Source organism: Peromyscus leucopus, chromosome 9 (genome assembly GCF_004664715.2).
Source record: "Peromyscus leucopus breed LL Stock chromosome 9, UCI_PerLeu_2.1, whole genome shotgun sequence".
NCBI lineage: Eukaryota > Metazoa > Chordata > Mammalia > Rodentia > Cricetidae > Peromyscus > Peromyscus leucopus.
Window position 1 is genome coordinate 25,002,116 of NC_051070.1, and position 25,911 is coordinate 25,028,026.

General features: G+C 43.7%; 1 protein-coding gene and 1 long non-coding RNA gene across 4 annotated transcripts; one reads left to right on the forward strand and one right to left on the reverse strand.

Moving 5' to 3' along the window:
- Positions 1 to 4,287: 4,287 nt before the first annotated feature.
- Positions 4,288 to 24,774, reverse strand: Klf5 (Kruppel like factor 5). 3 transcript variants are annotated; one of them, XM_037208355.1, is made up of 4 exons: positions 24,631 to 24,774; positions 17,243 to 18,113; positions 15,998 to 16,057; positions 4,288 to 6,106 (listed from the first exon to the last, which is right to left on the reverse strand). In XM_037208355.1, the coding sequence occupies exons 2-4, from the start codon at positions 18,099 to 18,101 to the stop codon at positions 5,928 to 5,930; spliced, it is 1,098 nt and encodes a 365-aa protein (XP_037064250.1). In that variant the 5' UTR covers positions 18,102 to 18,113; positions 24,631 to 24,774; the 3' UTR covers positions 4,288 to 5,927. The 3 variants fall into 3 exon arrangements, with proteins under 3 accessions (XP_037064250.1, XP_028732992.1, XP_028732994.1); XM_028877159.2 differs by lacking the exon at positions 24,631 to 24,774 and adding an exon at positions 20,296 to 20,833; XM_028877161.2 differs by lacking the exon at positions 24,631 to 24,774 and adding an exon at positions 19,220 to 19,239.
- LOC119088499 lies at positions 6,039 to 9,417 on the forward strand. Its single transcript, XR_005092144.1, has 2 exons — positions 6,039 to 6,127; positions 7,865 to 9,417. It is a non-coding gene; the product is annotated as an uncharacterized LOC119088499 (long non-coding RNA).
- Positions 24,775 to 25,911: the final 1,137 nt, after the last annotated feature.

A 25,911-nucleotide genomic window follows, 5' to 3' on the forward strand; every position in this document is an offset into this window, starting at 1 on the left:
AGAGACCCACCTGCCTCTCTGCCTCCCCAATGCCAGGATTAAAGAAGTGTTCCACCACTGCTTGGCTTTTGTTGGTTTTTTATTCACAAACCTGTGTGTGTGCATGTGTACATACAGGTGCATACATATGTGTAGGTAGATGTGTGTAGACGACAGAGGTCAACCTTGGGTCCCTTCAGATGCCATCTACCTTTTTTAAAAAGTACATTTACTTATTTATGTGTGTGTTGGAATCAAGCAGAATAAATAACAGAAACTGTATGTTGTATGTGGTCCACAAAGCACAGTACATTTACAATTTGTCTCTTTTACAGAAAAAGTTTGACCTCTGATGTTTAAAAAGATATATATGTAAAAAAAAATTATTGATTCTTTGAGTGAACTCTGATTTTGACAATAGGTAGAGATCTGGAGATTTAATTAAAGATCTGTGTATAAGACTGGGAAGGTGACTCAGTCAGTTTTAACCATGTTTCTTCAGAATAATAATGGTCTTTCCTCAGACCACTCAATTCCAGCATCCCTGATGAAAGTCTGAAGCAGTTCAACCTGATTTTGCAGGGAATGTTTCACACTTTCTGAAAGTGGAGCATCGTCTTGGGCCCCCCAGAATTTGAAAATCCCACACTGACACACATCTCTTTTACACTGGTTTGTGAAGGACAACCCAAAGGTCTTTCAAGCTTGCAATTACTGTCCTTTCCAGAGCCTTCTTAAAGGAGTGACGTTATGTTCCTATACTTCAGCCATTAGCCTGTCTACGATCATTGTTCGCATTTGTATGTTCTGATTGCTTCATAATTACAGCTTTCTAATATGGGACGCCATTAAAAACAGCTTTTTAAATTTATTTTACACATACTTTATAGTGTGTGTGTGGAGGCCAGAGGACTTTCAGGATCTGTGCCTTCTGCTCGACCTCACATGGTCAGATTCACGAGGCACGTGACTTTTACCTCCTGCTGAGTCTGTCAAATGACCCTCTTTTCTTCTTTTTTTTCCTTCACAACCCCTCCTGTTGGTTTTTTGTTTTGTTTTGTTTTTGTTTTTGTTTTTGTTTTTAAATTTCACTAGTATACCCAATTGGCAGGAAACTCACTAAACACAGCAGGCTGGCCTCAGACATGCACAAATTGGCACCAGTGGCATAACTAGGAGGTAAATGTGCTCAGTGCCAAGCCTGATGACCTGAGTTCAGTCTCCAGAACTCACTGTGGAAGGAGAGAATGGAATCCACCTTAAGAGAAGAAAACCAAATCCCACAAGATTTCCTCTGACTGCCCCCCCTCCCATGACACATATCCCCCCAACTTATACACAAACAACCAAATGAATGAACAAATAAATGAATACAAATTTTACAACCCTGGAACCTTCCTGCCTCTGCTTCCTATGTGTTGGGATCATAGGCATGCACCAATACACACAGACTTTTTTTCCTTGATGATCACCATGAAAATGTTCATGAAATAAGTCCCGAATTTTGTCAGCTATAGCCCTGAGTCATGGAAAGGAAAGGGGAAACATGTCTCCCGTTGATTGGTTTTACACTGGAGCACTGCATCTCACCAAAGACGGGATCTGGTGAGAACAGACCGAATAATGGAGAAGGAAAGCCCTCATGGAGGTTTGGCTCCAACCAATCCAAAAAGTTCCAGCAGGCTTAGTTAGAAATAGGAAACAGGTCGTAGCTGGAGTGAACCAGTTCTGTAGAAGCAGGCCGGGCCTGCTTATCTGAGTCTCTAATGGAGGCCATGAAGTGGTGTCCTTCTTCTAAGCTGTGAGGGAAGAATGCAAGGACCAGGGGAGATAACTTTGCCTCCAGAGAGGGAGAAGAAGCCACAGACAGTTAAAACTCAGAGGTTGATGGATTTGAAATCAAGTCGCATAGCTGCCTCCCGGCCAATTGGAACCTGATGTGCCGCCTTTGTTTATGAAGAAACACTGGGGATATGTTGGAGCCCAGATAATCATTTAGTGCACCCAAGAGTGACCAGCAATTAAATTCCTTGTAGCTTTGAAAATACGTTGAGCAAGTTGTCTTTTGCAAATTATATTTCCCTTAAAGACTAATAAAGCTTAAAAATCTGCAGGCCATTACATGTTTGCTTACATTACAACCCTAGTTTCACATGAGTCTACCTTATCAAAAATTCAACACCAAAGACTGTATCAACAACACAACACAAAGAGGAAAATTGGCCAGCAGTAGATTTATTCAATTGCTGCAGTGGTTTAAGCCAATTCACACAGCACCAAAATGCAATTATGTTTTTAAATGTCCTTTATTAACCAGTGATAGCAGTAATACAGGAATGGGTAAATTCTTCCAGTGAGGTGGTAATGACCTCTGACAAGAAATTGAAAATCTGACGGAGAAACCCCTAAGGAAGACTACTAATCAAAATTGGAACAATTACTCAAATGCTAGAGTGTCATATGTCTCTAAATAGAACAGGGCTGTGGCCAATAATGGCAGACAAGAATTCAAGCAGGTAGCTAGCAAGAGAGAAAGGGGCAGTAGATGGAATGTTTAGCACTGAGGTGGAGGCAGGGGGATCAGGAGCTGCTTAAGAGCAGCCTGTGAAGAAGAGAGAGGAAGAGTTGAGTGGCAGGAAGAAGCCACAGTTTGTTTTGTTGGGAACTTCAATGCCAGTGAGGTCTGGGAACCAAGTCAAGAACAAGGTTCAGAGCTATAAGGTGGCAGCTAATTCATGGGATTATCAATTACAAGTGAATATCCATGTCTTTGTTCCAAGAAGCCAGTGGCCAGGGCTAGAGGATGTATCATAGCCTGGTCTACTGCTTCCCTAGAATGTCCCAGGCCTGTGTTTGATCCAGCGCCTTATACCGTAGGCATAGTGGCACATGCCTTTAATCCCAGCACTCGGGAGGCAGAGGCAGGCAGGTCTCTGTGAGTTTGAGGCTAGCCTGGCCTACATAGTGAGTCTGGGATAGCCAAGAGCTATAAAGTGAGACCCTATCTCAAAAGGAAAAAAAAATTATAACAATGATAAAAATTCCTATACTCCTACCCCATTTTGCCTTATTATTAAAGGTATAAGTTAGTAACAAAGGTAACAATAAATAAGTATGCATTAACTGATAGAATTACCAGTGGATGAACACTGGCACACTAATTACATCATCCTTCACGAGTTTCCTTGGCCCTCCCTCCTCCTCCTCCTCCTCATTTTTTCCATCAGGTACCTAGCCACCAGGCCACTTCCCGTCTTTCCTCCAGCCCTGCTTTTGGTTATCACGCCTCTCCAATAGCTTCAGAGTGCTTTCCTGACCTCCACAGCATTTGATAGGATGCCCCGGTACTGCCTGTTGCCTCTCATGGCACAGGCTACAGATGTTCTAAGATCTCAGAGGCAAGTTTTCCTTTCATCAGGGGGCACACTGTCAGCATGGCGTCTCACTGTTGGTCTAGACCTCGATCAACCTGGCCCGGGAAGTCAACAGACTTCTCCCCTAGTTACCCTTGCCCTTCCACAAGGCTGTGGGTTTGAGCCCCAGCACTGGGGGGAAATAAATTACAACTTCAAAAATCCATTCCTAGATGGGTGTGGTAGTGCACACCCTTAATCCCAGCACTCTGGAGGCAGAGGCACATGGTTCTGTGTTCAAGGCCAGCCTGGGCTACATAGCTAGCTAGCTCCAGGAAAGCCAGGGCTACATAGAGGAAGCGTTTCAAAACAAAAAAAGAATTTCACCTGACAATATAATCTCTCAAAATAACACAAGCTTAAGTCAGCACCTCCAACCGGCACAGTGTGTGTGAGGTCCTCAGGAATGTACCCTTTATAGTCTTATTTCTTATTTTCAGTTTTGAGAGAGGATCTCAGGTAGCTCAGCACAGCCTTGAACTTTGTGGCAGAGGGTAACTTTGAACTTCAGATCCTCTTGGCTCCATCTGGGCTGAGATTACAGATGGGCACCTCCACTGCCTGGCTGACGTAGGGCTGTAGCTAGAACCCAGGGCTTTTGTGTATGCCAGCTAGGCAATCCACTCTACCAACTGAGATACACACCCAGTCTGAATTCCATTTAATTTCTAAATAAATCCTTTTGTCTTAAAGGAGGCATGATTCAAAGTGTTTTGTTTTTTCTTTTCAGACAGGATCTCCCTGTGTCCTTGAATTCAGCCTCTGAGAGGCTGGGATTACAGGCATGCACCTGATGTGCACCCAGGTCCCTGGGCTGTCTCTGTGGACCCACGGAAAAAGCTGGTCTCATGATTTGCTCTTAATCTACTATAGAAGGTAAAGAAGGCACCATATAAATCTTTTAGGCACTTTTATTTCAAAAAAAAAAAAATTGTCGTTAATATATAAACATCTCATTCTCTCAAAAAATTCTACAACTATACAGCTGCTTGCTCCGATATTTGCATAGGAAGTGACCACAATACAAAAATAAGGGACAAAGAAGCAAAACAGCAGCCCATTTACGCTTTTGATGTAGATGTGTCCACGTATAAACATCTGGAAGCCTCTTACAAAACTATTTACACCAGTTTGTCACCTATTTACACGTTGAAGCAACTTTTCTAACAAACAAAACTATAATTTATCAAGTTATGAAAATTGTTTTCTAAAAAAAAACTTACTATATTACCACAAAATAAATAATGATAAACAATATTTTAAAAACAAAAATTAAAATTTTCAATTAAGACCGCTTTTGGCATTTTGCTTGATTTCTGCCCTTTGGTTAACAGCATCAACGTCACATTCCTATGATATTGCATATTGGTAAGCTTTCAACATATCACTGATAGTAAAGGCAGACACCGAGTCAGTATTAACAGATTAACTACACTGCACTGTAATTTCAATAAAATTACTGTGTCTCACTGGATATTACATGCAAAAATCCACATAAATTGTCATTTAACCAACAGTACTGCATGAGCAAACACAAACGTCCCAGTCCAAGAACACTGCACCGGAAATTCAATGCTTCCACAAGTGAAAACAGAGTCCTAAGTTCAACAAGGACATATATGACAGCCAGTCCTTTCTCACTTAAAAATGATACTGTTTAATGTATGGTAAGAACTTTAATGTCCGTGTATTGTAACTTTATCTTTAAGCTCTTCAGTTTAAATTCATATAAAAAAAAACTTTCATATTTAAAATAAACAATCTTATTTCAATCAGAGTGAAATTTCCATTTTACTCATTCGGATGATTATTCCCTCCCCAAAGAAATGGATTTGGTAACTTTTTTGAGAGGTATCTTAACCACAAATTCTAACTTAAAGTGTATTCGTAGTTATTTCAAAAGAAGTATGATTCCCCCCAAACAATCCTTAAAAACTTGTAATAAACTTATAAAGCTGATTTGCATATTTACAAAATTTTGAATAGCAAATATAGGCAACTCATATAAAAAAACAAAAACAAAAACACATTTGTTCAATGGCTATTTGTGAATTGCCGGGTACACCACCGTGTACCTCCGCTATGGAAATAATCTAATCTTGAGAAAAAAAAAAAAACGAGTCCACGTCAAGTAAAATCTTGAGAGTCTGTCCGGGTGCCTGCCAACTGGTTTGTTTATGCTAAATGTCACAAATGATTGCGTGTGCAGTCTGTATAGAAAAACAGCCTACGCACCCGTGCGCCCCCACCGGTTCCCCATACTGAGATGTGGCTGCCTGTCTGGAGATGAAGTTTGCTGGGCTAAAGCCAGCGGTGTGGGCATGACAGCAAGCTTCCAGCTTCTCCAAATAACCAAACACTTTGGTATCAATACAATGTATTCCCTGTGGCCTCAAATATACAAAATATACATTTCCAGTTCTCTTGCTTTTCTCTCTCTCTCTCTCTCTCTCTCTCTTTATGAAGTTAGATCTGCGGTGTAAAGGGTGGCGGAGCGGACTGCGAGGCGTCGGGCGGGCGGGCGGTTGGCAGTGCTCAGTTCTGGTGGCGCTTCATGTGCAGCGCCAGGTGGTCGGAGCGCGAGAAGCTGCGGTTGCACACCCCGCACTGGAACGGCTTGGCGCCCGTGTGCTTCCTGTAGTGGCGGGTCAGCTCGTCCGACCGCGCGAACCTCCAGTCGCAGCCTTCCCAGGTGCACTTGTAGGGCTTCTCGCCTGTGACAAGGAAGAGACAAGGTGAGGTGGTCCGCGGCCAAGACCAAGCGCAGAGCGCACAGCACACTCAGCCCCCCACTGGGAACGGAACAGGGCTGCCCCGCGAAGAAGCATTCCTCTTGAGTCCTTCCAAGGGGATGCCACCTGGAATCTAAGCGTCTTTCAGAAGACTGGCTGGGGGGTGGCCCACCTTGCCTTTCACAACACCCCGGGCCAGCCTGGTCTACATGCTAAAGATACTGAGATGGAGGTGAAGGGAAGGCTGAAGAATGGAAATTTTGGGGCAAATGCAAAATAGATCCTTAAAGTGAGCACGTGCCTTTGGATGTCATCTTACAAATAAGGATTCTCCATAACCAAACTTTAATTACTGTAAAAAAATGACGGCTAAAGCCAGTGAGGGAGCTAGCTGCTCAGATCACACCTTCACCATGAAGCTCCTAGTTTTCTCTGAATTAGATTCCCGGCATAGAGCCTGGCACACACAGGCTGTGGACTCCTTTTTTCTCTTTTAAGAGACTTTTTTTTTTCCTTTCAAGACAGAATTTCTGTGTAGTCCTGGCTGTCCTAGAACTTGCTCTGTAGCCCAGGCTGGCCTCAAACTCAGAGATCCCCCTGCCTCTCTGCCTCTCAGTGCTGGGATTAAAGGCGTGCACCGTGGTCTGGTCAGACCTCTTCAGTTTGTTTTTGTTTTGTTTTGAGAGCTGAGGATTGAACCTGTGTCCTTCAGCATGTAAGTCAAGGAAGAGCGACTAGCATTTGCTGGCACACACGTGGACTGAACTTTGTGGCGCCCAGTGTTGCTCCACAAAGGTTACCAACATTGCTCTATGAGATGGTGCACACCTTTAATCCCAGCACTCAGGAGGCAGAGGCCAATGGATCTCTGAGTTCGAGGCCAGCCTGGGCTACAAAGTGAGACCCAGGACAGCCAGGGCTATTCAGAAATACCCTGTGTCTCAACCTCTACCAAATTTATTCCATGAACAATTTGGCAATTGTCCAGGATAGAAAAATTTGTGGAATACCACAAATAGAACAAAAAGGCCAGGCCTCGGGGAACGAGGCTGACATCTAAAAACCTGTCCCAATTTCTTCTGTTTTCCCCAGCCTTCTGCAACAAACAGTGAGCTGATATTTGAGCCAATGCCACTGTACAATTTGTATGATTCCTAATGTTCTCCCAAATTTGCCAGCCACTTAACTTCCAAAACTACTTAATACCTCACAGGACAAAGAAGCAAAGGCCAGCATGAACCGAATGACAATGGCCCCATGGCATCTCACCCTCACTTACAGGATAGCCTTACACCCTAGCCTTCCCTCTGCTCCCCCACCTTCTGCCTCTGATGTAAGGCATACTCACAACTAACCACCTTTTGGTTCTTAACCATTCCAGTTTTTAAAATGCACATCTCAGCCAGGCATGGTGGTAAATTCCTGTCATCCCAGTACTGGGGAGGCTGAGGCAGGGGGAGTTAGGAGTTGGAAACCAGCCTAAGCATATATAACAAGATGCTGTTTCAAAAATGTCAAGTCAAATACATATCTCAATTCTAGATTTCTCCCTCATCACAGGTGTGTGTGCACATGCACACACACACATCTTTTGTGTGGATATTTCACCATGTAGCCCAATTGGGTGAATTAAAAGTGTGTACCTTGCTCCCTCATAGTAAACTCAACCTAGAAAGTTACACTGACACTCGGGCTTTTTTAAATAACAGAAAAGTCATTTCTATTTACATTCACACACAGTGCTGGAGTCACAGAAAGGATTTTAACGCTGGTGGTGACTTTAACTGTCCGGCTCAGAGACGTCAATCAAACAGAAGAAAGAACTTCACACAGAAATGTCTAGTGAAAACAAATCACAGTAACAAACACGGCTTTCCTGTCATTCCTGGGGGAGAGGTCTAATTCTGATGTTTAAATCAAGGGAAAAAAAAACTTCCTCGGGAGTCTCAGTTTAAGAAGGATCATTCAAGCCTTTTGAATTTAATAATTACATACAGAGAACTAAGTTTTCAAGTTTGCTTTAGAAGCAGGGGGACACTGGACTCTTTTTGTTCACTGTTTTTATTGGCTGCAAAGCAATAAACTGCACCAATATTTTGTAAAGTTGACTTTAGTGATTGGTTGACATACAGTAGCCATTAAAGTTCCTAAAACATTTGAGGTTTTGCTCTCAATTTATGGGCATCTACAGCCTATTCAGCCAAGAATACTACCAGTGTCTGGAAGGGCAGTTACCAGGGCCAAGACTTCCTATAAAGCAAGGACAACTACCCCCCACTCGGAGTTGTTTCTATGGGATTTGTTCAAGTGTCAACACTGTTCAAGTGAAACATCGCAGAGGAAGCTGGTACCCCATTTCTGGCCTGGAAGCAGACTTAAGCCTTTCTTCCTCGGCCAGAAACACTACGGTCAGTACTTCTGGGAAAGCAAACTGACTTCCTCCAAGTTATATTTCAACAGGATAGAGCTTTCAAAAGTAATTGGATTTTTAAAGAACCCCCGTCCAATACCACCAATTTGAAATACTTAGTTAAGCTCTTTCAACATCCACTGTATTTCCAAGTCCTCCTGCTGCTAGCGTCAAACTATGGAAAGGCAAAGTGAAAACAGTGGCCGGTTGTGTGGCGTGGAAGCCCTCCGCCTTATCTCACAGTGTGCATTTTCTTCTCCTCTCCCTTAAAGCTATAGGGATGGCTGAAGAACCCCTAATCTCTGGGAAATATGTCCAAGTTAAACACGCATATGCCTCATGCTGATAAAGCTATTAGCAGGCTGGCTAACAGCTCCAGCTTCTAGAAACACCTCAGAGCAAGAGACAAGGCTTGACGGCGCCTCCAGAAGTCTGCTCAAGAGCCAGGTAATTCTTCTCTCCTTCCACTCTCAGACAACTCCAGAAGTTAGCAGCTGACCCATCGGCTCCACACTAAGAGTCCTGGACGGCCACTTTCTTTAATGTCCCACTTAAATCTTCCATTAGCAAACACTATTACACTCTTTCCAAGATGCAAGGGATGGATACATACATATTGTTCAAAGCTACTCAGATTCTACAGTCTCTCGTGAAGAGAACAGGACAGCTAACAGACTCACAAAAGGCCTTAAAACCTAGACTGTATGAGGTCAGGGCCTCATCTTTTAGGGGACCCTGGAAGCTGTTCAGTACTAGCACTGGCCATCTCCAGAAGTAACCTTAACGAGGTTCCTTCCGCTGGGTTCAATAATGCTTGTATCGCCAACTATTCAAAAAACACTCTCAATAAAAAACATTCTCTCTTCTTCTCTGATGATATCAACAGGCAGTGGTAGCACACCTTTAATCCCAGAACCCGGGCGGCAGAGGCAGGCAGATCTTTGTGAGTTTGAGGCCAGTCTGGTCTACAGAGTTCCAGGACAGCCAAGACCAGGGAAATCCTGTCTTGAAAAAACCAAACGGGGGGATGGGGGGGATTCTGAATCTACAATAGAATGGGAGGTTTCTCTGCTCTGTTGAACATATTCAATAGTCGCATACCAAGGTCCTTTTCTAGAAAGTTCTACATAGACTGTTGTAACAAAGGAAATGAGGTAACTCTAAGGTTTATTACAGTAAATTTATGTTTCTTTCTCAATGATGAAAAGACAGTCTAATCAATATATAATAAAGATAAAACCCCTAACCACTAGAACTAAAACTAACATTAACTCAAGAGGACACCACCTGCACTAAATGCCTACCTAGCTTGATAGAAGATTTGGTCCCTGACCAATAGCTGGGCTCCCTACCATCACAGACTTGTGGGAACTCGATCTTCACATAGGCTCACCATCAGATTTGCTTCTAAGAACCGAAAGGGGCAAACGAACCATTGAAGGAGTCATGGAAAATAGTATTTACATCATATCTGAGAAGTGACAGTGATTTGGACTCATTGACTTTTTTTAAAAAATACAACCATGCCAGTACTTTTCCACGACAAGATTTTGTTAGGGTTTGTAGCAGTCTCCTACACTTCTAACAGAGAAAGATTCACTTCCAAAGCTAATCCTTCCTAGACGTCAGGAGTGGTCCATCTGAGGAAAGGATATTCTGGAACCCCCTCTTTGATCACATTTCTCAATTCATCACATTCTTCTAAACCCAATTCCTTCTGCTCCCTCCCTCTAGAAGAAAACCTGGGGACCATGGCCACGGCACTCTGTAGCTTCACTACATAAGCTGGCTTTGGCTGGGGCTGGGGATGTGGCTCAGCAGTCCAGACCATGCTTTTCGAGCACAGGGTGGTGGTTTCGTCCCCGGGATCAAATGCACTCAAGTTGTTTAAGGAAGCCCTGGGCAGGGAGGCGAGAATGTTAACGGTGGGATGTATTTTGTGTGTGCCTGATGGTCCCTTTGTTTTGCATTCCTCCTCCACTGCCCCTCTGAAAACAATGTCTGGCCCCAGTCTGAGCACTTATTTTCATAATGAAGATGAAGAAAGGCAGGAGAGGCCGGTGTGAGGCTCAGGCCTACCGGGGTAATCGACTCTATTTAGATCGGAACTCTGCTTTGAGTGTCTTCAGTGTAAAATACTAGAATCCCTTACTTATCCTGAAGGTGCACAGGATAAAGATTCTCTGTACACAAATGTCCTTTTATATACGGGGACTGAAATAGTCCCCGTAGCTCTGAAAGGCTACAGTACTGGTCACATGCAACAAGGGCCTTATTCTGGGACCAGAGAACACTCATCTGCTGAAGCAAAGTAGAATGGAGGGTGACCTTGCTGCGGGGGGCTGAAGGAGGCAGCGTGGGTCCCACAGTTGACTACTTCTCGGCCCCCAACAAGCACTAACAAACAGTTCAAGTACCAAATTCTCAAAGCTCCTGGCGAAAAGATGCCACTCTGGATTGGTTTTCTTTTTAACGGGGTTCCAAACTAACTTCAAACATACAAACAAACACACGCATATTCATAGTGTACAGAAAGACCATCCCACCGCTCCTGAAATGCCAGTGAAATGTTTTCATCCACTCACTCGACAGGGTGATGCCCTTTCCTATCTATACCCAGCGCTTCACCCGGCTCCCCTGTCCAACAGCTTACCTTACCTGCCAAAGGGAAATTTAGTCCACGAAGATGTTTCTAGGCAAAAAAAAAAGCTAGCCACTTTGTGCCTCTAAACCAGTACCGTGTCCTTAATCAGACTTGTTACATATCCATGAATATGAATTACACAGGCAGACAAGCCTCTTCCCCTCAAGTAGGACATGACTTTGGTTTCTAATCTTTCACCAGAAAAGATGTAGGCCATCAGGTAGAACTAAAAATACCCAGCAAAGGAAAATTCCTGGGTAATTAAAATCTATATTTTTAAATACTGCTGTCTGCATTCCTCCGACCTTCACGCGGCTGACTGCTCCTATCTCAGTTCCAACAATTAATTGTATTCCATCTACGTAGGAACTGTCTCCTCCCACTAGCTTATAAACTAAAAGGTAAAATGAGATTAATTCTTTGGATTCTTCAGAAAACCAGTCAAAAATGCCTGCTGAATTAAATTATACTTAACCTTTGATACGCTTTATCATCCCGAAACAATGTTTGATCAATTTCCTATGTAAATGTTTTTCAGATGAAAGAACTCGTCCCCGAAGCAAAGTTTAGTCTTCCCAATGAGTCATTAAAAAGAAATTGTTCCTAAGCTTTCTTCCTCATAAATACCTTTCCTGGGGTCTAAACCAACAAGTCTCTAAGCTACCACTTAAAAGAAAAAAAGTAAGCCTGAAAGTCAATGTAAAAATACATTTCAAAAAGCTATTAGTGAAATAAAACACTAAAAGAATACCAATGCCTAAAACCAAATGCTGAATCGTGATGCTTTTCAATGTGCTGTTTTTAAATATGAAAATCACTAGATACTATATCTACAAAATATTTTGCTTATGCAATTATATTCTGATACAACAGGTTATGCATCTAACTAATATCCATTTATTCTAGAGCCAAACCGTACGATCTCCATCATCCATTATGGCCTGACATGAAATCTTTCCTGGTTCTCTTTTAAAGGCTTTCATATCCTTTCCATAGAGTAGTCTAGTTGTTCTTTTCAGTGGAAAAAAAAAAAAAAAAAAGCCTGTAATAAAAACATCTCCAATGTCAACATTATCAAAACTATGTCTGATATAGCTTATGGAAAATGAGTTCCCAGCAAAGACGTGGTTCTCCATTTATACGTAGGATCCTTAGTAACCACTTCAAACTAAAGCAGGAACCTAAATTATGTACTTAAAAGTACCATGGAAACATCTTACAAATAAATGCCACTAGATAATTTTGGTTCCCATAGCAGTTTAAGGGACAAGGTAGAGATTTGTCCCTCACACTGAGAGACAGGCTACAGTCCATCTCCATCAGGAGATCTTGAGTACAATACTCAAGGGTCCATTGGACTCTTGTTCTCTATGGTGGTTTGTGGGAGTTTCTATTCTAACTGCCTCTTTTCTTCTTCAGCCCCTGACCGGCCAAGCTGTGTGCTTGAGAGTTGCTTCTTGATAATACAATTCCTAATTCTACCTGGCTGCAGAAAGCCACAGCTGAAAAGTGATCTACATCTTCCCAATGGAATTCTGGGAAGGAGTCTGGGGTGTCGCTCATCGCTAATGTAGCCTAAAGTGCAGAAAGTTGTCTTTAAAAGACAGTATTAAGCATAGGAACACAGAAACTGTAAGCTGTTGACAGAAGACAGTTTAATCAATCATGGTGATTTACGAGGGCAGAATTATGTGTTTTTTGAAAGGTTGTCAGAAGAAATTTTAGAATGATGGCAACGTGCACCCTCCCTTGTAAACATCACAAGGCATAAGAATTTCAATGAAATGTTCTTTTAAATGCTATTAAAAGTACAAATATTTTGATTTGGGAATAGACCACTTATTGACACTGTTGCCTAGAAGCGGCCGTAACTATTTCTAAACAGCATATTAATGTGTGCACATGTATCACAAATAACACAAGCACCCACTCACCCACATAAAGGATGCCTATATGAACCCACAAGTGTTACACAGATAAACACAGATAGTTATGTCTCAGGGATTCTGTGTGACCATACACAGAAGAGCTTGAAGTTCTTGTGTATTTTCTCTATAAAGAAATCCAAGTCCATGAACTTAGAAAACTTGAATGCTATGGTACTTGTGACTCAAAAAGCAGACTGGTGTTTTACTCGTCCTAGTTTAGGAAGCATGAGCTGTGCTTGTTGACAGGCTATTTGGTTAGATTCACTCTGTAACCCAAGTTAGAGTCACTCACTACCTGGAACCCCAGAAGTAAGTCATTAAACAGAACACAGATGAAGGCTGTTCTTCTCATTGCTTAAGTCGGATGAGGCATATGGTAACTTGACATTTAAAAGCAACTGCAATTACTTTCCAGAAATGCTGGGGTGCTTCACATTCTGCCAGCGACCATTAGAAAAGCATTTCTTTTATTCCGTCAAATACACAACGCCGCCATATAGTTTTTAAAGTCCCCTAACAAGTTTCCCAAGTAGGAGGAAACGGGACAGAAAGAACTGCATGACAAGCTATTAAATCAGAGATACTATTCAGAAAAAAACGAAACTGTTGCCTCGACCTGGGCATTAGAAGGAAAAAGAAAAAAACAGCCCACAAGCTCTGCTGGCTTCCTGTCCACTCACTGAGCAGGAGTGGAGGGAGGGAGGGAGGGAGGGAGGGGAGACAATGGTGGCGAGCACAGGTAATTTTAAGAGGCATTGTCTAGAAACTAGAAATGAGGAGAAAGCCTCCGCGCTCTATGATTACCCAAGAACGGGTTTAGCCAGATGAACGAGTCTGTTACAAACCCTCCCCAAGGCATTTGAAAGACTATCAAACAAAACTTTATTAAACTACATTACATGGTCTTACTTATTAGATGTTTAAGGCCACAATATTTATAATCAAGTGAAAAGGTCGCTGCATGGGACCCTAAGTAGGCCTAGATCCTCTGCCTCCGTTTGCTTTTTTTTTTTTATTAGTGCAGGCATTGTTCAAACTACCCACTATTAAATTTCTTTGCCAGCAGGTCAGGTTCCAGGATCCCAGATCCAAGCATTCAGAGCAGTAAACCCTGACAGGGTGGAAAGGCTATTTAGATACGGCCGGACGACATCCCCGCAATGAGCAATTGATTACATCGTTATATGCTATTGCACACTTCTTTATTATGGGACTTTAACCTCAGAAAACGCATTCCCTCCTTCCTCTCCAGTTTCAAGGACTTCTGATGAGAGGAGAAAGAGAGAAGAGAAAAGGCGGGGGGAGAGAGAACAAAAGCTCAAATGTTTCTAAGCTACTTCTATTTCCCCTCGATCAAAAGCTCAGGCAAGAACCCAAGTTCAGTGTTTCCCTAACACAACACTAGTCCAGAAAATGGATATTTTAATTTTGGGGTTTTGTTTGTTTGTTTGTTTGTTTTTTTAGAATTTGTATATGGAATCTTCTGGCTCGTATCAATCATATTTTAGAAACTTAAGATTGGAGTTGTTTTTTTGTTTTTTTTTTTTTTATCATATGCTGGATTATTCTGTTTACGACTACCTGCAAACAAAAAAAACCTCAGGCCAAGCAATCCATTCCTATCACAGATAAATGCAAGAGACGCCTTTTCTCGGAAAGGCCCGGTATCTGCCACGCTATCGCCAGCACCATTTGGATTTTAGCATTCAGATATCAAGCACTACTTCCTAACACATACAAAATGCCTGCAACCAGACTCTCTCAGGGCTCTGGTTCAGCACTGACCTTTGTTCAAAGGCTTTTACTTTTTAATGCAGCAGTTAGAGATAACTACTTCATTTATCAAAACTCAATTTCCATAGTAACATCTAGCCTAGGGAGATTCAAGTCCTCACACTAATCCAACAACCCATTCAAAGGAACTGTTGAATGCTTTGGTTTCCATAGCAATGATGGAATAATACATTTTGCTAGGTCACTGCTTTTATTAGCAAACTTATTCTTTGAACTCTAGGTAGGGAGGGTGTATGTGAGGAAAAACTACAGTCACTTTTATATCTGGTTTTTCTCCTTTAGGGCTTTTTTTTTTTTTTTTTTTTTTTTTTTAAAGAAAATTACAATAGTAACGTTATCCGGACACTTGAAAATATTATGGGTATGTGGAGCCCTTTAATAAAGTACGCTACCAAATTTCATGTTAAACATGTTTTTTGATATGAGGTTTCAAAATTAATAGCTCCTGCAAAGGACTGCTGTGAACTTAACAAGACAAATCGTTATAAAATTAGAGACTAAACTTAAAAGCATGCTTCAAGAGGATGCTTCAAGACTGAAGATGAGGCCTCTCGAACCTATCAAGGAAGGACTGAGGTTGGGTGTGGAGTAAAGTTTCAACCATTGCCCTTCATTCTGACCACCCCACTCTAATACCCTACAGATTTTAGACCTCCGTCTCAAACATAGCAAATACACTCAACACACGTATGTGAAGCCACCGGTGTTAACAGAGCGCCCAGCATGGTAAGTGGCAAGGTTTTTAGCTTCAAGCAAGATGATTTACCAAGAATTTTCTTCCTCCTTTCAAGACAGGAATAAGCCTTGCCATTAAAAAGTTTTAAAATCCATTAGTAAACACGGTTGTTTACGTTTGGGGGGTCATTAATTCTACATGAGGTGACAGGGCAAGGTCTCACAGAAGGGACATCAGCTCTCCTGCAACCGGGCTTCCTTGGGGAACTGAATTTTAAGCCAAGCCCTTGCTGAAAAGGTAGGCCATTAAAAATAAAAGTTGACAGAAGAAAGAAAAGATCAAACACGTGCTGGCTTTTAAAGGGATGAATGCCACTTATACTATTTACACAACTCACAGAATTAACAAGAAAATTACCTACCCGTATGAGTCCTCAGGTGAGCTTTTAAATGAGATGACTTTGTATAAACTTTTGTGCAGCCTAAAATAAAGAAACAGAGGAGGAACAGCTTGTCATTTCCAGGGCCCTTCGAAACCTTTACATTTGATGATTCAGTGTTTAAAATCTGGCTTGAGAGATGAAATCTCTTGTGCTAGACGTAGTATTGGATGCTTCGGTTAAGCAGTTTGAAGGCACCCTCCCCCATGATGATCTTATTAGAAGGCAGAGGTGATCCGACCTATGTATCACTTTAGGATCAAAGAACATGGAGAGTCCAGTCAAGCAACAAACGGAACATTTGTGATTGGATTCCAGTAGGTTCTTTTTACTATAACATGAGCTTCAGGGACTTAAGAGTTATCCCAGTACTTTTTAACTTAGTGGATAGAGAGCTGACAGTGCACTAAGTCATTACCCAAGATGGCTATAATTTTCTATACTCCTATTTTTTTTTTAAATTTAGCACATCAGGGCACATCATGCAGTCAATAAATTATTACCTATATTAACCATAAACTCTTACGCCAGCAACTTGGAGATATATTTATTACTGTCAAATCATATTTTGGGTCACGTATCTCATGCGAGTGAGCACACCCTAAGGGGAACCCTTCTTTCTTAGATCTGGCCTGTGAGTGGCCTTGTGCTTGCCAAGAGGTACCTACACTCTGACTTCATTACCACCCTATTGTCTCTCACCCTATTTCATCTCCAGGAGACTTTAGAATTTAATGACACAATCTCTTAGACCAAATCCAAGTTTTCTTTACTACTAAAGCGAAAGAAAAAAAAAAGCGAAAGAAAATCAAGTTAACTAATTTGCTAGAATGGTCTAGACATTAAAAATTATTTTTGGAAATGGTTATTTAAGAGACTGGATCTCGCTATTATGTAGCCCAGGCTAGTTGGAACGTGTGACGTTCCTGCCTCAGCCTCACTGCTGGGATTAAAGGCATGAGCCATCATGTCTGACTAGCCATTTTTTTTTTCAATACTTTAAACAAGCAATAGACTATTATCTAATTACAGGCCAGCATAAAATGCAGAACTAGAATACTAAGAGAAACTAGGTGATTTATTTTTGAACGGTCACAAACACATCCTTGCTAAATATTTTCATGCCTAAGGTTCAAAACGGTGCAAACATGTGTGCATGCACACGAAAGCGTACGAGCACACCACCACACGAAACACTGATGCTTCAAGCTCACACAGACCACGTACCCGGATAATCGCAGTAGTGAATGCGTCTTTTCTCCAGATCAGGGTTACTCCGTCTATTGTATCTGACAGGTTGGATATTCGGTGAGTTAACCGGCAGAGGGGCAGGTAAATTCGGGTTGTGAATTGCCAGTTTGGAAGCAATTGTAGCAGCATAGGATGGAGGTGGAGTTAAATTCTGGAGCATCTCAGCTTGTCTATCGGGACTTCCAGGCTCTGAGCTCGGTGGTGACGGGGGAAAGTAAGTGGCCTGCTGTGGAAGAAACTGACTCGGCATGGTGTATGTGCAAGGGGGCATGCCCTGGAACTGTTTCATCGCAGTCTGCGGCACAGCAGAAGTGTGTGTGTTAAGGCCTGCCATGGCGGCCGACATAGAGACGTTAAGGGTGTCCATTACCGCTGTCTGGTTTGTGGAACTGGGCATGTCTAGATCTGGTGTGTTCAGCAGCTGGTACAGGTGGCCCTGCTGGGGTGGGACCGAGAGATGGATATCTGGTGTAGGAAGTTCTTGTTTGATGAAGATATTGTTCACCTCGGGAGCTGTGGTCTGGTGGGAGCTGAATATGCTGGTGAACTCAGGGAGGGCCTGGGTCGGGGCTGGAGGAGGGGCGGTCGTCTCGCTCTGGTGGCTGAATATGGTAACAGGTTCTGTCTTGATCTGGGTTACGCATGGTCTCTGGGATTTGTAGAGGCCAGTTCTCAGGTGAGTGATGTCGGGGAGGAAGACGTTCATGTTGATACTGTAAGGTAGGCCCTCACTGTCAGTGAAGAACTGGTCAACCACCGAGGCGCTGTCTCGTCTATACTTCTTGTGCTCAGGAATTGGGACTGGAGGGAGCTGAGGGGTCAGATACTTCTCCATTTCACATCTTGTCTAAAAGAAAAAAAAGAGAGATACAAATATACAATGAATCTATGGATTCATTCAGGAAGGGTAAACAAACAGGGCTTACTAAAAACTCACACCACCCGTACTGGGGCCAACTCCTAAGAGTTGCTTATAAACATAGGAGTTTATTGTCAATTGTGTAATTATTGGTTAACCAAAAGTCTGTAGGACCCGTCTTTAGAAAAATCACTCCCCAAATCCTCCCCAGACAAGAGTGAGAGGCAACGGGGTAGGGGGTGGGGGGCAAAGACAAAACATATTCCTTTCTGATGCAATCGAGTTTCACCCCAGCCCAAGAAGGATAAATCTGCTTTACAGTATCAGAGCATTGCCAAACTACCTCAATTCTGTTCCTGTCCGTTACCTTTAACATGCTTTATTTGAAAACTAGGACCTTTGCAAATCTTAAAAATAATATTTCAAAGGGCTTTTATGTGGGCAGAGTCAGGTATCTCAGGTCTGTCTAGTATAAAATGTTCTCTGGGCATTCCAGTGCCTTTTTTGATGAATAAAAATTGCAATGTTTGGAGCAAACCCTCGTATCCACTAAAACCAAACAATTACAGGTTCAACGTTTGATGTACATGTTGATTTTAACCAGCAGATTCGTAATTGGTTAATGTAATAATGAAATGTTCCTATTCATATCCCTATCTAAAACAGATCTTTAATTATCAAGGCGAAAATCACTCCCTTGGTAGACTGGTGCTAAGACGCCCGTGGGTGGGGAGAGACTGCTGAACTGCCAGCACACTCATGAGCAAAACATTTATCATGTCCTCTCCGTGGGCCAATGCTACATTCCCCCTTCCTCTGTAAAAAGCGCAGTCATCCCTTACCCTCCTGCTATCTATCCCCTGAGAGAAAACTGCCAAAGTGAAACAACCCAATATCCCCCAGGCCCTGATTGTTTAAAAATATAACATAATCCAGCTTCCGGCCTGCCCGGTCCTTTCCCAGTTCTCTTCTCTCCCAACATAAACGAAAGCTTAATTTTTTCCTCTCAATTCCTCTTGACATTGAAAAGCAAGTTAGAAAAAGAACAAAACCCAACTAAATGAAATAGTTCACCAAACAATAAACCACTGCACCTCAATCGGTGAAGAGGAGTCATTATTTTTGCTCCTAAATTTCCAAAGAATTCCATCTTGGACCTCAGATCATTAAGATCTGGTTGTAGACGAGGACGGACAGGATTTCCCGGATATGCACGACTTAAAAATAAAGATTCATGCTCTAGCCATGTGAGTCACATCTGACAAATGCCACTGTCCTCTCAAAGCACGACGACACTGGCAGGCCCCGCGAAATAGGCTCTGGGTGCAAATACGCATACAGCAAGAGGCTATTAAACCAAGCGTCTTGAAATAAACCGAACTAAAACCCTTTCGTGTACTGCGCTCCCGCGGCGGTTAGTGGTTTCTGATTTTAGCTCTTCCAGCTGTTTGCATGTGGGTCTGTTTCCAATTTTTTTTTTTTTCCTTTGGACTAGCTAAAAGTCCCGGGAAGTTTTTTCTGGGCTATATGACTCCCGTGCGTGGGCGAAAGAAACAGGCGCTTGCTCTAATTCGGCTGCTGGGCAAGTGTAAGAGCCAACTGCCAGCTTTCAACGCGACTCCGGGAGGAAATTTACGCGCACACCAAGAAAACAACACCCCTGGCCTTTTTGTGCGCGTGTTTCTTTTTAAGGAAAAAAAAAGCAGTGTTCTAGTACAACCTTAGATCTTCTGACTCTAGTTTCCCAAACAGGGCCCTACAATCCATTCTAGGGTATGAAACCCCAGTACTCCAATCTGCATTTCTACTTCATCCCAGAGGACGCAAGCAGGTGGACTTCTTAAGCCAGGGCCATCGGGAAAGAGCGGTCAAGGTGAAGCAATTTAAGTCAAGTTGAGCGTGGATACAAGCTTTCATCCCCACGCCAGAAAACAGGCTAGGTGCGCGTGAGCGCGCGGCTGTCTTGAGCCTCCTCTGGGCAGATCGGGATGGGCCCCCGCCCTGCTCCCCCATCCACTTCCACGGCGCCCCGTCTGAGAGCGCAGGGCGGGGCTGCCCACCCGGGCACCGGGCTCCCGCGTGCCCCAGCCTGGAGCGGCCCCTGTCGCCCGCGCCTCGCAGTGGCGGGACACGCCCGAGCCCGGGGAGGGAGGCCGGCCGCTCGGCTTACCTGGACCAGCTCCTCCGAGGGCAGCCGGGGGCCGGCGGCTGGCGGCGGCGCGGGCTGCGCAGGCGGGTGGTGGTGCGCGTGTTTCAGATCGTCTCCGGGGAAGAGCGCCGCGTCGCGGGCCGGGTTCGCAGCGCCCAGCACGGGCTTGAGCTGCGCGAACACCGGCTCGTCCTGCGTGGCCGGCGGCTGGGGCACGGGTCCCAGGCGGGCGCTCATGGTCAGCACCCGCGTGGCCATGGGCGATCGGGGGACTACAGGCGCGGGGCACGGAGCGATCGCGATTCCCACTTCGCCCGGGCTGGCGCGGGACGGCGGACTCGGCGCGGGGCCGCTTGCGGGGGGGACCCCTGGGCCGGCGGCCAGCGGTTCGCGAAGGCGGGCACGTAGATCGGGACTCCTGGGCTCGGCCACGCGTCACCGCCGAGGTCCTCTGGCCGCCACTTTCTCCCGCCCCGCCCCAGAGCTCTCTCGCTCGCCGGAACCCGCTCCCGCCACCTCCGAGCTCCACCAGCAAGCTGCGAGCGCGCGTACCTGCCCCGCGACTACTGACACTTGACGCCCGCCTCTATTTCACCCAACTCCGGGGAGGCAGGACCAGCTCACCCGACTGGCAGCGTGGTGGCCAATAGCAAGGCTCCGTGGCCAGCAGCTAGCCAATGGGAAGGAAGTCCCGCGAGGTCCCGCCTCCGACGGGCCGACCGCACCCCTCGAGGGCCATGAGCTTCGCGCGCAGGGCTGCGGCGCAGTTTGTACACAACTTCTCTGACAGATTGGGCCGGCAGAGCACAGGGCTGGGCGGAGGGAAAGAGAGGAGCGGGTGGAATCTAGGAAGAGGGGGAATCAGGGTGGAGGCGCCGAGGGAGATCTCTCCGAACTGTTCTCTGCCAGGATTAGGGCGAAAAAAAGTATTGCACGTCTTAGGTGTTGTGCAAGGACCTGAAACTCGAAAGCTGAAGACAGAAGACGGCTAGTTTGGGGGCTGAGGTTTCCAGTCTTGTCCAATGAGTGTGTGATTTTAAGTATACAAAACGTACTTTAGAGGAAAACAAGGGGCGGCACAGTAGCAAATGTAAAAGAGTTCTCATTTCTGTGTTTTTAGCAGTGGATCTGTCTATCCTTGGCAGATCCCTTACGGCCTGAATAAAAGCTATAATGTCAAGCATTTTTTCAAGTCCTTGCATACCAACCTGGGCATATTTCCCCCTGCGGTATTTAAGTAGCTACAAGTTTTCACAGACATTTCTACCTTCCGTCGCCGTATGTGGGGAAGAGGTGGGGTTGGCCGTATGAATTATGAAGTTTTTAATATTTAAACCATGTTGATTCTAGCCGGAGCGTGGAATCTAATTTGAGAACCAACAGCCAGCTCAACCGGGTATTTAAATAGACATTACATCTTTGGCTTATTTTTGCTAGCACTGTAGTCTCCAGAGGGGGGAAATGGAGTTTAATATTTTCAGATGAGACTCATAACCCATCTACCTAATAAATACAGTGGCACCTTTTCCTACGAAACGGGAACCGAAGAAGCTACAAACATTCACAGATACTCAACGGCTCTGAAAACTGGGAACGTTACAGGCAAATATATTACTACCCATTTGCTAGGTTGTTTTAATGGAGGGTGAGTTGTTTTTTTTTTATTTTTAACTTTTAAAATTTTTGCCAGCAATGACCAAAGGAAACTATTTTCCTTAATCCTTAGTGTTCTTGTACATGGCTTTGTGTGGCTTACTGGGAAGCCGGAACAATAAATTGACAAAAAAGGTCTGTACTCTTATTACTACATGTGTACCTATGTTGACAGCACATTACAGCAGGGTACTTATAGAGAGCACACTGAGTACTTCACAGTGAACCATCGCTTTCAAAGTTTTTAGGGGGAAAAAAAAATGCACCTCAAAGAGTGTACCAGAGGTATGGGTCTCCTTTCCAGCACATAGGTAAGTGAAAAAAATACGCACAGAAAGTCACACGTGCCTTTTTCTTCTTCAGCAAAGATAAAATCATACTGTGAACTCGATTTCTTTTCTCCCTTTTCCTTCCTGTTAGTAATGATTCATTTTTATAGTTGTGGTTGCCGCTTTCAGAGGACGCTGACAAGTGTGTTCAGGATACCAGAGTGTTATTTATTAAGTGTCTTTGCACCTAGGGCTCTCTCTCAGTGAGCAATCTCGTGTGGCCAGCCTTCATCTTTAAAAATCTGGCCTCATTTTCTCTGTTATTAAACCCAATCATGCGATCACATAGCTCAGAGACAGGTCATAGAGCTGGTGTCGGATTTAACTTTTTAACAACAGATGATCTTTGGAAGACTTTCAGTGCTTAATGCTCATAATATGATCAGACCACCGAATGTGGTATTGATAGCTCTTAACAGAATGTTTCTCCTTTTACCCTTTAAGTTTAATCCAATTTAAAGTTAAGGCATCTTGTATTTATCTTTATTTTAATTTGCTTTTAAACCTACCTAGATTACCCCCCCCCCTTTTTTGGTCACCACAGTTTCGGTGGGCCATGACTTTTAATGCAAGGAGACCCATTTATATTACTGGAAATCCTTCTAAATTTCACACTAGCTTTTTAACACGCTTTTCCTTACAAGGCTTTCCATTTTGGAGAAACAAAAGCCCACAAAACTATCTGACATGCTCTTAAGATCATAGTTTTATAGCCTTGCCGCTTTTTATTTTCCCACTTTTTAAAGAGAATGTCTATGTGAGCCTGGCTTTGGCCTGGTTTACGTAGCTGATGCATTTACAGTTTTTAAAATCCTTGAATATCTACTTTTTGCTCAAATATGACAGCATTTACTTAAATTTCACTTCTGGCATAAAGATTCAGGAAAGAGGACTGCCACTTCTAAGTAAGTAATGGTTCCTCTCGAATCCCCCGCCGAGCAATCTCACAGAAAATAACTAGCTCAGCCCTGTACAATAGTACCGAAATTGGAATGTAATCCTTGCCCAAGGTGTGTGCCATGTTCTTCTAAACATACGGAGAACGTGTTTAACCAAGACAAACACCCCTGCTGACAACTTGCCCCATCCGCTCCCCAAGAAGGGTTAAAACTTGACAAATATTTTTCAGATTTTCCAGGTTCTACACTGGCGTGCCGCCAGCCCGTGTGAATGGACAGATCCTCAATTACTCTGAACTTTCTAGTTCCTCACATTCCTCCCTGCTGAGTAGTCCTGTACCACTGGGGAAGATGGGAGACAACAAAAAACAAACGTCAGGTTTCAGAAATCAATTAGTGGCCTGGCAGGCGTGTGTGAACTGCAGTGTGCCAAAACAGGGGATTCTGAGGGAAAGAAAGAAAGATGTTGAGTAGCCAAGCTGGCTAGGAGGGTAAGCAGAGGGGCAGTGTGCATGCTTAGGTCCTTAGTCACTGGGCAGCGAGGATTTTGTCTTAGAATAAACCCCGAGTGTCACTATCTTTACGGGAATAAATAGGCCTGAATGTGTGGGGGCTGAGCCGGCATCCAGCTACGGGGGCGGGGGCTTGCAAGAGGCAGTCGAAAAAAATAGATAAGCTGTTTCTGAATGAGAGGAGGAAAGTGAGAAGCCATCTGCAGGGCAGTGCTCACAAGAACACTCAACAGAAACATCTCGGTCGGTCAGTTGTTCAGCGATCACCGGGAGTCAACGCAAACCTTGCTCACGTTGACCCAGAGAATATCCCCAGGATATTCCATTTCCATACAGTAAGTGTTGAATTACCAAGTGATGCCAGACCATAGAAAAGGCACAAGAAGAAGCAAAACTAACTCCTGACAAGTGAGCACTCAGTGCCCTAGGATAAGATTGTTTAATTAAAAGTGACTTTTATATTCACTGTGTATCCCTGTTAGAATCTGGATCAATGGACACACAGAAGATATTTTGCCTTCCAGAACACTTCATATCTTTAACCTTTCTTAGCTTTTCATTACTACTTGGAGCCACGCGTTTAAAAAAAGTTACTGAGATAGTAACACAGTAAATAGAAGTTCTCACTGAGATGAGACAAAATGCAAATCATTTCGATTCGAGAGCTTTAGAGACAGGAGAGCAGATGCTCTTTTGCTTCTTTTCTGATGACAGATATGTAATTAAAATATCTTAAAGATTCCATTTTTGTATCATTTAAAACGACATTATTCCTAAGAAAACAATTTAATATCCCAACCGTGCACTTGCCCCTTATTCATAAGAAAGAAATTTTATTTAATTTTGGATTTCAATGCATTCTCCAGGATACTTCACAAGGCTCTCAGTGTACACTTACACAGTGCAATTTATCCACCCTAGTTTTAAAACACTAGTAGTACTTTAAAAAGAGTAGAGGTTTACCTTTCGGAGGGACTGGGACTGCTTTTTCCACCTTGTTAGTATACTAAGCAGATGAAAATGACGAATACGGATGCCTTAGACCAAGTTATCGGCCAGACATACTGCAGCTTCAACTGTGCAGCATTTGAATTCTGACTCCAAATGTGATAGGAAAGGTGAAGAGACGATTCCTGGCCTGAAGCACTCACACCCAACAATCTTTTAGAACGTCAAGGTGCTACCTCATCAGCATCACAATGAGCCAGCTGCCAGCCTTGCTATGACAAAAGCGGTAATGGCAGCAGGCTGGGGGTGCAGCCTGGGGGTGGGGGTGCTCCCGGCTCTGTGCACCGGTCACAGGCAACAAACATCCGAACAGACGTCGATCCGCAGGTGAAATGGGTAAAAACAGTGCTGGACTCCCAGTGCCACGACGCCACGCGCTGCTGTGGTCACGGAGGTGTGGACAACTGTGGGGGAGGACCGTTTATCTACATGTATGAAGAAGGCAAAAAAAAAAAAAAAGAACGAATGGCCTGAAGAAGATAAGCCAGGCCTGGGGGGCATCCGGATGCAGATCCAGCACCCAGAGGCAGCGCCGGGAGAATAGGTGAAAATTCAAGGTCAACCTGAGCTCATGCAGAGTGACATAGCAAGACCCCTCCCCCATCTAAAACAATGATAGATAATGGTGCATCTAGAAGATATATACTATACACATATACTTGTATATAGTGTTGGAAATAATTTAGATATCCAACAATAGGACAGTAACACACATACACACATATATCACATATAAGCACACACACACACACACATATATATATAAAATACATATAAAATCAGGTTTTGGTGGGCATGCCACTAATCACATCATTTACTAGGCTGAGGCAGGAGATTTGGAGTTTAAGGTTGGCCTTTGCTACACAGGAAGATTGTCTCAACAAAGCAAAACAGGGTGGAGAGGTGACTCCATACTTAAGAGCATCTACTGCTCTCGCAGAAGACCGGAGTTTGGCTCCAAGCACCCAGGTTAGCACCACCACCTGGAACGCCATCTCCAGGGAACTGAATGCCTCTGATCTCCACAGACATGTGACACACGTAATTTGAAATAATAATAAAAAATATTTTTTAGGAAAAGGAAAGGAAAAGGGGAAAATCTTGACAGGAAGAAAACAGAGGTTTTATAAACATATACCCACTGAGGTGGGGGGAAAAGGCACTAAGTAATAGATTTTGAAGCCACTCAAAAGAGCACATATCTACCATTCCACTACTTGAGAGGCTGAGGCAGGA

What these genes read in the sequence shown, in the direction of transcription:
- Klf5 (XM_028877159.2), bottom strand. Translation starts at nt 20,532, where the DNA reads ATGGCCACGCGGGTGCTGACCATGAGCGCCCGCCTGGGACCCGTGCCC. An exon ending in TCACTACTGCGATTATCCGG is followed by an intron (nt 16,058 to 17,242) that starts GTACGTGGTCTG and finishes TCTTTATTTTAG; the next exon opens with GCTGCACAAAAGTTTATACA. An exon ending in TCACCTGAGGACTCATACGG is followed by an intron (nt 6,107 to 15,997) that starts GTAGGTAATTTT and finishes TCCTTGTCACAG; the next exon opens with GCGAGAAGCCCTACAAGTGC.